The 11,473-nt window shown below is 54.1% G+C and overlaps 1 protein-coding gene across 14 annotated transcripts in view; it reads right to left on the reverse strand.

Annotated features, from left to right (window-relative positions):
- LOC131398867 (ral guanine nucleotide dissociation stimulator-like) overlaps nt 1-9,971 on the reverse strand; it is a 31,793-nt gene extending 21,822 nt beyond the window's left edge. For 5 of the 14 annotated variants that reach the window (XR_009217006.1, XR_009217004.1, XR_009217003.1 and 2 more), the window contains exons 1-5: nt 7,254-7,707; nt 6,617-6,649; nt 6,134-6,255; nt 4,353-4,504; nt 300-421 (exon numbers count right to left, since the gene is read on the reverse strand). Coding sequence is in view for 2 of the 14 variants with exons in the window: in XM_058532807.1 (XP_058388790.1) it covers nt 4,353-4,504; nt 6,134-6,255; nt 6,617-6,649; nt 7,254-7,286 (340 nt within the window). In the remaining 12 variants the exon portion in view is untranslated. Of the gene's footprint in view, nt 1-299; nt 422-4,352; nt 4,505-5,833; nt 5,925-6,133; nt 6,256-6,616; nt 6,650-7,253; nt 7,809-9,072; nt 9,208-9,333; nt 9,404-9,895 lie in introns of those variants that run through there. The other 9 variants (XM_058532807.1, XM_058532806.1, XR_009217008.1 and 6 more) reach the window with 8 other exon arrangements.
- Between the last annotated feature and the right edge of the window lie 1,502 nt (nt 9,972-11,473).

Genomic DNA, 11,473 nt, shown 5'->3' on the forward strand with positions numbered 1-11,473 from the left:
TTCCAGGAGACCCAAAACATCACTGTGCTCCATGAATCAGAGTAGGGCTTATAGGATCAGGTGATCAATGTAGGTTAGCCCAGATCTGTCTCATAGTGGCTCCAGTGGGTCCCTGAGCCCATCCTATAGCTTTTCCCCCAGTCCCAGAATGCTTAATGGTAATTGACATACTCAGCAAATGGCAGAATCATGAGACTGGTTCCCTGACCAGTGGAGTGAGGGCAATTACGGTAGGGAAGGCCAAATGGAACCCACTAGAATTGCCTCTATTTAGGAGAATAGTAAAATAAGAGAAATACCGCATTCCTGGAGGGGCTGCAGAGATTAGGACCACCACCGAGGACTGAAGGATGCAGAGGTGATGAATCCCACTATATCTGCATTCAGGTCATCTCATGGCCTGTGTATAAAACAGATGGATCTTGGAGAAGGATGGAGGATTGTCATAAACTTAACCAGATCGTGACTACAACTACAGCTGCTTTCCCACATATAGTTTCATTACTTGAGTCCTGATACCTCGTATGCAGCTTTTGATCTGGTAAATGGTATTTTCTTTATCTGTTAGGAAAGACACTAGAAATAGTTTGCTTTGGCCTGTCAAGGCCAGCAATAAACCTTCAATGTCCCACCTCAGGGTGTAGCAGCTCTCAAGCTCTACGTCATAACTTAGTCTACAGGGACCTTGATCACCTTTCTCTTCCATGAGGCATAACACTGTTCCGTTACTTTTCTGTTTTTTGGGAGCTTTTTTGGTGAGGAAGATTGGCCCTGAGCTAACATCTGCGCTCATCTTCCTCTATTTTATATGTGGGATGCCATCACAGCATGGCTTGATGACCAGTGCGTAGGTCCACACCCGGGATCCAAACCCGCAAACCCCAGGCCAGCAAAGCAGAGTGCGTGAACTTAACCACCCACCACCAGGCCAGCCCCTGTTCCGTGACATTTTTGACATCATGCTCATTCAACCTAGTCAGCAAAAGTAGCAGCTGTTTTATTGGAAGACACTTGCATGTCAGAAGGTGGGAAATAAATGAAATGACTCAGGGGCCTCTCGCCTCTGTGACACGTCTGTGAGTCTAGTGGTGTCAGGCATTTTGAGGTGTCACTTTTAGGGTTAAAGATAAGTTGCGGCATCTGGCCCTTCCTACAAATGAAAAAGAGGCATACTGCCTAGCGCGCCTTTTTGTATTCTGGAGGCAACATATTCCTTATTTTGGTGGGCAACTCCAGCTCTTTTACCGCATGATCCAAAAAGCTGCTAGTTTTGAACAGGGTGCAGAGCAAAGAAGGCCCTGGGGCAGGTGCAGGCTGCACCCCACCGTCCCATGAAGTGGTGTCTACGAGGTCAGGCTGGAGCAGGCCCTCAGGCACAATCAAGTCACATGAGTGTGTGTACCCAATGTCCGTGACCCCAGCCCTGACACATTCCCTTCACTCTCCCAGACCACATCTATGGCCTCACGGAGAATACCTACAATAAGTTGACTGAGGAAGAGAAGACTCAGGTCTGCTTTATATATGGTTCTGTGTGATAGGCAGGCGCCACCCAAAAGTGGACAGCTGAAGCATTACAGTGTCTGTGTGGGACATCCCTGAAAGAAAGTGACAAGCTACAATCCTCCCAGGGGGCCCAGACTTAAGCAATGCACCTGGTTGTTTATTTTGCTTGGAGGGAGAAATGGCCAGAGATAACGAGTCAAGTTCAGTTCACAGAGGCACGATTTGGCTGGCTGGTCAAGAGCTTGGAAGGAATGTGAGAGGAACATTGGTGGCAAGGAGGTGTGGAGAAGAGGCATGTGCCTATACTTCTCTGAATGGGCAAAAAAGGTGAATTTCTTTGTTTCCTATAAGAATGCGCACCAAAGGGTAACCTCAGCAGAGGAGGATTCTGATAGTCAAGTGGACCAGATGGCCTGTTGTGTGGGTGCTACCCAGCTTCTCTTCCCAGCCACTCCTGTCGGGGCCCAAGGGGGCCGTGAACAAAGTGGCGGAGAGGCAGGAATGGAGGTTATGCATGGGTTTAGCATCGTGGACTTCCACTCATCGAGGCTGATCTGTCCACAGCCACTGCTGAGTGCCAAATCTGCCAGGAGCCTAGACCAAAACAGGGTCCCTGATAGGGCACTATTCCCCAGGGTGATCAGGAAGCAACCAGCTGGCAGGTGATTACAATGCACCTCTTCTACCATGGAAGGGGCAGTGTTTTGCTCTTAGTGTGTTAGACACCTACGCTGGATACAGATTTGCCTTCCCTTCACACAACATTCCTGTTAACTACCATCTGTAGACTCACAGAATGCCTTATCCACCACCATGGTATTCCACTCAGCATGGCTTCTGATTAAGGAACTCACTGCCCATAAATGAAGTGCAGCAATGGACCCATGCTCATGGAATTCACTGGTCTTTTCCTGTTCCCCACCATCTGAAGCCGCTGACTTGAGAGAAGAATAGGCGTGTGAAGACGGAGTTACAGTACTACTACCTAGGTGGCAATACCTTGCAGGTTTGGGGCGGTGTTCCCCAGGAAGCTGCTTATGCTCTAAATCAGCGTCCATTATATAGCACTGATTTTCCCATAGCCGGGATTCACAAGTCCAGCAATCAAGGGTGGAAATGCGAGGGGCACCGTTCACTACTACCACTGTTACCCCTCATGATCCACTAGCATAATTTTTTTTCATGTTCACGTGACCTTATGCTCTACTGGTTTAGGGATCTTCATTCCAAAGGGAGAAAACACATTGATTTCATTGGACTGGAAATTAAGACTGCCACCCAGCCCCTTACGGCTCCTCTTGCCTCTGACTCTACAGGCAAAAGGAAGAGAGTTTCCATGCAGGCCGCGGTGATTGATCCTGATTACCAAGAGGAAACTGGACTGCTGCTCCACAATGGAGGTAAGGAATACAGGAGATTCCTTAGGGTTTTCTTAGTATCATATGCCCTGTGATTAACGTCAATGGAAAACTACAAGAAACCAGTCCAGGCAGGACTACGAATGGCTGTGACCCTTCAGGAATGAAGGTCAGGTTCTACCACTGAAATTGAAAAGGGTTTGCAAAGAACCACAACCAGCTGAGGTGCTTGCTGAGGCAAAGGGAATATGAAGTGGGTAATGGAAGAAGGTAGTTATAAATACCAGCTATGAAAGGGTGAATACCTGCAAAAACATGGAGTGATTGTTATATTTCTTCCTTATTCAGGTATGAATAAGTTTGAGTACTTTTGTGTATTTTGTACACTAGTTAAATTTACATAAGTTTAAAAAAGCAGTAAAAGATTGAGTGATATGTACCATTGTGCAAACGTGATTCTCTTATGGATGACTGTAAGTGCACTTTTGACAAATGGATGCCCAAAGGTGCAATAAATTGTCGCCCTTCTGCTATATCATTGGGCACAAGGGTTATTAAATGTTGCTACACGCAGGATCAGTTCTCAGGAGCCTCATAGTCCTGCAGTAGAAACCCTGCGGGCACCCTTGACTACCTCCTTGTCCTGATTAGACATGGGAGCTGGCGCTTCTCTTTCTATTTGGAGGTAAAGTATAGTCTTCCCTATCTTTCCTTTAGCAAATCACTTTCCTGGATGGCTGTGCCATGTCAGGAAGGGCCTGGGCTGCTGGGAACCAGGATGTATGCTCAACACCAGCTTGCACTGTAAAGGCCTCCCTGGCAGAGTCCAGCCTGCTGTGTGTCTGAAGGACACTTGCAGCCTTCTGATGGAGGAGGATAGCTCAGAACTGCCAAGCAATTCATCTGGGCCTTGTCTTACAGGGTGTTTCCAGACGTGATGTTCAAAAAGCCACGTGGGAACCCTTTAGTTCCTGGTCATGGGGTGGGTTCTCAGGGTGAGCTCAGAGCAGTGTCTGTTCACCACCAGATGGGAAGCACTTCAGTATTTTGATTGGTAAGACAGTGTCCATTCATGGCCATGGATCATCAGTGTGGTGGCATTCCCTCCATGGACCTGCCTACACCCTCCCCTCTCATGCCTCATCTTTCAAAGCTCCCAACAGGAAAAGTTCACAGCCCCCATGACACATAACCACAGCACAAGGCTGTGGAAAATAACACAGCCATCCCAGGGGGCTACAAAATCTATGGGTTCAGGCTCATCTAGCCCTTTAGGACACGTCAGTAATATCATGACTGAGTGTGTAAACTGGCGAATGTCAGAGACCATGGACTTCAGAACTACACAAACCCAGAAGTCACCTTGGCATGCAACGGAGAGGGTGGCGGTTTTCTGTGGCCAAATAGAGGGACCCATAGCCTGGGAAATGAAAACCCGTCCCTGATCCACCAGATCAACTCCCCCAGGGAAGAGTGGCCACAATGTACCTGACAGAGGCTGGGGCCTCCAGGACATTTCCTCCTGAAACAGCATTACATAAGTACGTGCAGGGATGCTGGAGAGCCTAGTGTGTAGGCAGCATAGACATGATGGAAGGAGGCCCAGATGTAGCCTTAAAAGCTGCATCACAAATCTTCGCCTGTGGATAGAAAACAAGCAGGAAAAGGAAGTCAGAGACCTGGACAAGGATCCCAGGAGGATTCAAATCTAGGTCAGGGGTGAACACGGAGCCCCTAGAGGGGCCTGAGGAGGGAAAGTCCTGCCTGCCTTTAGACCATTTACAAGTGACCTTCCTCGGGCCTTGTCCTCTACCTGTGCACGTTTTGATATTTTTACATCGTTTTCCCCACTTACAGCTGATGCAATTCCAGAGGTTGAACTAGAAAACTACAAGTTCCTAAAATGTGATCAAAAGAAACCTCAACAAGAGAAGCAGAAACTATTCCCTCTTCCTCCAGAATGTAGAAAGGCAGCCCCTGCCTGTGGCACGACATGGTCCTGGGTAGTGCTGTTTTAAAGACACCCACATTTCAGTGGTTGTTGCTCTGCCTGTGAAAGTACCTTCAGCCTTTAAATCCCAAGAGAACGGGCAGCGGGCCGTGTCTGCTCCTGGAGCAGCTGAATGATACTGAAATGAACTTGTCCTCTGACTTAGGGGGACTTGGGTGTGTCCCCACTGGCCAGGGAAGGGGCTGGCCCTTCTCCCTTCTCCTACATACAATAAGCTGATGACCCAGAAGAGTTCTTGATTCAAGGAGAAATGTGAGATTCTATGTCTCCCTTACATGCCTACAGAAAGCGACAGAACCACACCACAACTCCCAGGCTATAAAGGGAACAGGACTTTAATATAATATTCAAATATGGCATTTATTATTTACAACACATAACTACTGTCCCTCCCCAATGGGTGACTAGATGCTGGGGTAGACATGTCAGGGAGCTGATGTGGGGTCGTCCCCGCTCTCTTGGGCTTCACGGGGCCCCAGGAATCAGCTTGCAATGCTCCCCTACGCGTCAGGTGGGAGGAGCCGGCCCGGTGCATTGCAAGCGTCCCAGCTGTGTCCCCGCTGCTGAGGATGCGGCTGTGATTGGCCACTGGTATGGGGCTCGGTGTTGGGGCCTGGGAGCTGAGTAGAAGAGTCGGGTTATCTTGGGGGGCCTCCCTCAGAACCATGGCGCCACACCCTGTCCCCACTGCACTGGGTGCTCCAGTCCCTGTGCTCAGTGCTGTCAGCCACCAGTACCCCATTTGTCCCTGTCACATGAGCGATCATTTAGTATCACCTATTTCACAGAGGAGAAAACAGAGTCTCAGGAAGCTGGAGAGAGTCACCCCAGTCACAGGACTGCTCAGTAGTGGAGCTGGGTTCCCAGTGCCAGTTGTCTGACTCCCCAAGGCCACGCTTAGCCCGAAGCTTTACTGAACCCCTAGGAGTCAGTCACCCCGGCCCAGACACTCACTCACCGCTGACCTTGATGATGGCCGGTTCTTCTTGGCCTTGAGTATTCTGCTGGCCAACTAGGCCTGGGGCCCTAGCTGGCAGGACAGGCTGTAGCTACAGGACACAGAAGCACCTGTGAGCCTACCAGGAGCCACACCTCAGGTGCCCCCCCACTGCCTGCCCAGCAGCTGGAGTCTGGGTGTCCCAGAGGTCACAACACGATAAGGCCTGGGGCTGACCAGGGGGCCATGGAGACAGGCTCTCTGGACTGGCCAACAGGGAGGGTCCACTTCTGCCCTCAGCCAACTCCTGCCCGGCCTCACCTATCATTCTCATTGAGCAGCTGCATGTCCTGGAACCAGGCCCCAAATCGCTCCTCGGGCTCTAGGTTGTAATTCTTTGCGGCCACCTGGAGCAGCAGGATCTCCCTCATGACTCGATATTCCTGGGGCCAGAGGGAAGGAGAGGATGCAGACAGGGCCTGGGTGGGGGATGCTGCAGCGGCCTTGTCGGGGGTGAGAAGTGGGGCAGGGGACCAGTCCTGGGAACCATCCTTCCCTCCAGTTCCATCCAGGCTCTACCTGTTCTCAGAAGGGGAATAATCAGCCCCTCCTCCAGGAAGTTTTCCTTGATGCCATCCTCCCCTCAACCCACCCGCTAATTGGATGGATTTCCCTCTTCTCTGTTATCAAACTCTTCCTCTCAATCTAAGATACAGGGGGGTGGAGCCAGGGACTGTTCTGGCCAGAGGGTCTCTGATTTCCACCCCCTTCCCCTCCCCTGCAGGGAGTGCCACAGCTGCTCACCTCAGTCCTTTTCTGAAGGTTGATCTCATTCCCCTGGAAGGCAGACAGCCAGAGTCCATCAGACAGAGCCCCCTAGCCTGACTAGCCCTCTATGCCCACCCCTTCTCATGGTGCACGACTGCCAGGTCCCCAGAGGGGGCCGGGCATGCAGAGAAAACAGGACTTGGGCCTAGGCTGGGCTCTGGGCTCCAGAGGAGGAGGACAGGGGGGTGAGGCTGAAGGACCTGGCAGCACAACCCTCTCTGATGACAGACATGGAGGCTGAGGCCTCAGGCTGAGGGGACTGCTCAGCCACTTACGTGCTGCCTGACTTGGGGGGACCCGACATCTCTCTCCCCCATGGGCAGCATGGGAGGGAGAGGCTGAGTCCAGCTCAGATAAAACCTCACGCAGCTGTGCCACCAGGCAGCTCTGAGCTTCCCCAGCTTGGGGAACCAGAATGGGTGTCTCAGGCGGAGCCTGTGTTCACTCATCCCTAAGATGGGCCTGATGCCCCAGCTCCCAGGGGCAGCTGCAAGGCTCTCATGAGAGATGTGCCAAGTGCTGAGAGCTCAGAGCTCAGAGCTCAGTTCGGGGGCTCCTGCATCCCCAGGCTCAGGATCCTGGTCCTCCCTGCCTGGTCCCCACGTTCACCCACCTCGAGATAATCACCCATCGCCAGGTGCAGCATCAGCAGGTCACCGAGGAAAGTGCCAAAATAGGGGACGACACCCTGTCACATGGGGGTTCGGGTGAGATGAGCCCTTGCTCTCAAGTCGTCCCCGTGCAGACCCTCCCCTGAAAAGTCCTCACCCTCAGCCTCCTGGCCTACCCCAGGGTTCCCACGGGGAGCAGCCTAGGACCCTTAGCAGCCTCCCCTCAATTCTTCCTCCCTTCACACCGCAAGAACACCCACACTCCTCCTCCTCACCTCCCAGGGCTGGCTTCTGGCAAATCACAGGGTATGCGGTCCCTGGCCCTCCCCACAACAACCCATCCTGCACCAGCTCTTCCAGGCCCCCCTCCTGGTCACTTCTACTAGGGGACTCAGGCACTGTGGCACCAGGAGGAAGGGCCCTCCTCTCTTGATTTGAGGCCTCCAGCTGGGAAGGCAGAGCCACTCCCCCACGGGCACACTCACCTGCCGCTGCTGCTGCTTCTCCTGCACTCTCTGGGGGATGATCTCCGGGGAGGCAAACGTGGAGGGCCCCTCCTGCCAGGGTCGAGGACAGTGTCAGCGGGCCATACTCCCCTCACCCCATTTCTCTCCGGCACCACTGGCCTCTGACCCTGGACATCTGACTCGAGTCAACTGGTACCAATGCTATTCCATCCTCCAAGGTGTTGTGATTCTAGAACAAACCCAGCTCCAACTCGCACTCTAGGTGTGAGCTGGGGCCTGTGGCCTGGCCTCCCCGAGCCTGTTTCCTCATCTGGAAAGTGTGAGAACTCCAGCTACCTCAGAGGTTCTCCTGAGGACTCAGTGACATATGACTGTCATCGTTGTCCTCACCCTCACCCCTCCGTGTGGAGCAGGCAGAAAGCTCCCACATTCCTTTCCTCCCTCTTATCTCATCACCACCGTATGAGGCCTGCACCACACAATCACCGTCCCTCCACTTCCGTGATGAGGAGGCAGAGGCCCAAACAGGGGCAGTGAGTTGCTCAGGGGCCCACAGAGGAGAGGCCGCTTGCCCCTCCCAGCCAGAGGCCCTGTTCCAACGTCCTCACCTAACCCCCGCCCCACCACTGACCACAGTACTGTCCCCTGAGCTCTCAAAGCGTGGTCCTGGGCCGAGCTGTGGATGGAGAAGACGAGGTGTCTTGGGAGTCCGGTTGAGTGGCTCTTGCCTGCCCCAGTCCCATGGAGTGTCTGGCCCCCAGGCTAGGACAGGCCGTGCCAAATCCTACTCCTCCCCAAGGAACCCCTCAGGACATTCCCCTGCAATGAACTCTTTCTTTATCCACTCAGGAACTGGATCCCCAAGGTGCCACCTCCGATCAACAGGGAAGGGGGTGACAGGACGCTTTGCTTCCTCGTTTACATGAAGCTCCCAACGTCCTTTCAGAAAGATCCACTAAGAATCCGTCAGTTGCCTAGACGCTTCACATAAGCCACCTGGGGCATATGTCATTGCCAACCGGGCACTCAGGTGAGACTCCCGTGGTTGGCTCCAGTGACTGCTCTAGGGGTTCGGGGCGGTCCCAAAATGCACACACATCTGTCTCTGGTCCAGACGTTCAGAACCAAGGCTGAGCAGCCTGTTTGTCCACCTGGGCCACGGGAATCCCCTGCCATGCCCGAACCTGGGGCAGGCAGGGTGGCCTCCCCTTGGAGACATGGTGAAGACAGAAGGAGCGGCAGGGGCCTGGCTTCTTGAGGACAGGTTTAGGCTGAGGGCTAAACCCAGCCCAACCACCCAACAGCCTGGAAGAAGCTACATCCAGCAGGATGGACGTGCTTGGAAGCCAGAGACCTATTGATGGTGCCAGCTCGGCAACTCCTCCTGGAACAGCCCAGCCAACACCACCGAGTCCCAGGACCAGGGCCTCGTGCCCACAAATGGCACCCCACCCGCCCGTGGACCAAACAGATCCCTCTGCTTGTTAATCTGGACAAGACAGATGGGAATGTTTCAGAGAACGTTCAAGTGAGAAACTGTCAAAACCACAGCCTGCCCAGTCCCCTTTTCCCCCTCGCCCCTCCTCTCTTTCCAGACCTCCAGCCTCCACTCTACCTTGGTCATCAATTCTCTTCTCAAGGACTTGTCATGGCTATAGAGCTCCTTAAGTTTTTCAGAGCTCTCCCTGAGGGGAGGGGAAAGAAGGAAGGATAAATTGGGGGATAATGTGAGGGGTCTGAGTGCAAATCCCTTTTCTTTGCAAACCCAAGAGATGCAACCTGCCTGGAGGAGTGTTCTCACTGGGCTCCTCTGAGCGCTAAGGTCTCGTGGGACTGGGCGGGGGCTCTCCTGTTGGTCACTGGGGTCTCCATTCCCCAGCTCTACAGAGCACCTCTGTTTTGACCACTTTCAGTTTCAACTGGGCATAGAGTTCTGTTGCCATAAACACTTGAAAATCTCCAGTGTGGCTCAACCCTGGCATTTAGGGAAACTGAGTCCTGAAGCAGAACTGGTGCACTAAGACCCAGGGAGGCTTAGAGACCCCCCACCGAGGCCCACGCCCTGTCCCCAGCATTTGCTGCCTCCCAGGAGTTCCCACGTGACTGAGGGGACAATGGCAGACATACGAGAGATCCCCCATCCACCCTGATCCTCCTATGGAGAGGGGCCTACCCACCGGGAAACATCCGCCCACGTGTTCTTCAGGTGGCCTATGGAGGTTTTCTGCAGAGCAGAGATGACAGCACGGAGCGAGAAGTTCTTCAGGATCTCGCACTCCTGGGGAAGGGAAGAGAATGAGCTGTGAGGTGGGGCGCTAAAGACACGCTTGCTCTAGCTTCAGTACCTTTCTATTTAAATCTCCCCTTCTGGATGAGACAGATGCTCAAGGAGCCCCAGAAGGGCACATTTAGGACCCAGAGAGTAACACTTCACAGGGAGGAGGATTTTAGCTCAACCCAGGGAAGGAGCCAGGGAGGAAGTGAGCATCCTCCCACTGGGACCTGGAGTCTAGGTCAGCGGGCCCCTGGCAGGAGGGCCTAGGGACTGTGCAGGGGCTTAGATCACAGACTGCAATCCTGGGAGCTGATAAAGGTGCAGAGGCGGTTCCCAAGGCTCCATAGAGGGGCTCCACTGGGCCTCCCGCAGCACACCTGGGCCACCTGGATCCAGTGCTCCACCACCCTCGCCCTGTCCTGGGCCGTCATGCTCGGGTCCCCGAGGCAGGTGGTGACGACGAGGCTGACCACCCTTCTGAAGTGGTCGACGGCGGCCTGGACGGTGGGTGCCAGGTGCTCATTGCCGGGCTTGTTCCTCTTGCCCCAGGTGGAGCCCAGGCACTGAGAGGGCACCACCTTCCGGAAGAGCTCCTGGGGAACAGGAGGAGTGTCACCCAGCCCTGCCACACCCCGGCTCCATGTCTACAGCCCCCAAAGTGCCGCACAGGGGTCACGGTTTAGAGCTGGAGCTCAGGAAGCTCAGGATGTGGTCTGAGCCTTGTGAGTCCCTGGGTTTTCTTCTCTGTCCACTGCGGGCACCCAGCACAGGATGACCCAGGACCCAATACTGACAGGGAAGGGAGGGGGCATTTGCACCCAGCCCGTCCTGGCTAACTCTAAGCTCCAGACGGTGGCTCAACTAGGCTCATCCCAAGGGGGCATCTTCCACCACCCTGATGCCCCCTCTGGTCCCACTCCGATTCTGATGCACATTTCCCTGCGGCAGCTACAACCACAGGCCCTGTCTGTCTCCCTTGTAGTGAAGTACACATCAGGTCTCTAATAAATGCTGAGGCTGTTGAGCCTCCTGAGCAGCCGGTTGGGCCACCAGGGACCTGGCTGCACACAGTGAGTTCCGCTCCCCCACTGATGGGCCAGGCCCCGTGCAGCTTTCCGTCTCTTCTACCTCATGGAGCCGGCACAGCCACTCTGTGCAGCAGGTCCTGTTAGTGTCCACCTCTACGCTCTGCAGGTGGACAGCAAAGCCTTGGGGGTTCAGAAAGATACCCAGGTCGTACGGTTGGTAAGGGGGAGCGCCAGGATTTGGGCCCAGGTCATAGGAGTCCGGATCAGGTCTGGGGCACTGATGGCAGAGGGAAGGCCTGCCCCTCCGCCCTGAGAGCCCAGCTGCTCACCGCATCCATCACGGTCAACTGCTCCGCCACCAGATTAGGAGGGAAGGCCGTGAGGTTAGGCTTCTTCTCACCCTCCTTAATGGCCACAGGTGGAGATGGACTTCCCACTAGAAGTGATGGTCC

This window comes from Diceros bicornis, chromosome 36, assembly GCF_020826845.1.
Source record: "Diceros bicornis minor isolate mBicDic1 chromosome 36, mDicBic1.mat.cur, whole genome shotgun sequence".
Taxonomy (NCBI): domain Eukaryota; kingdom Metazoa; phylum Chordata; class Mammalia; order Perissodactyla; family Rhinocerotidae; genus Diceros; species Diceros bicornis.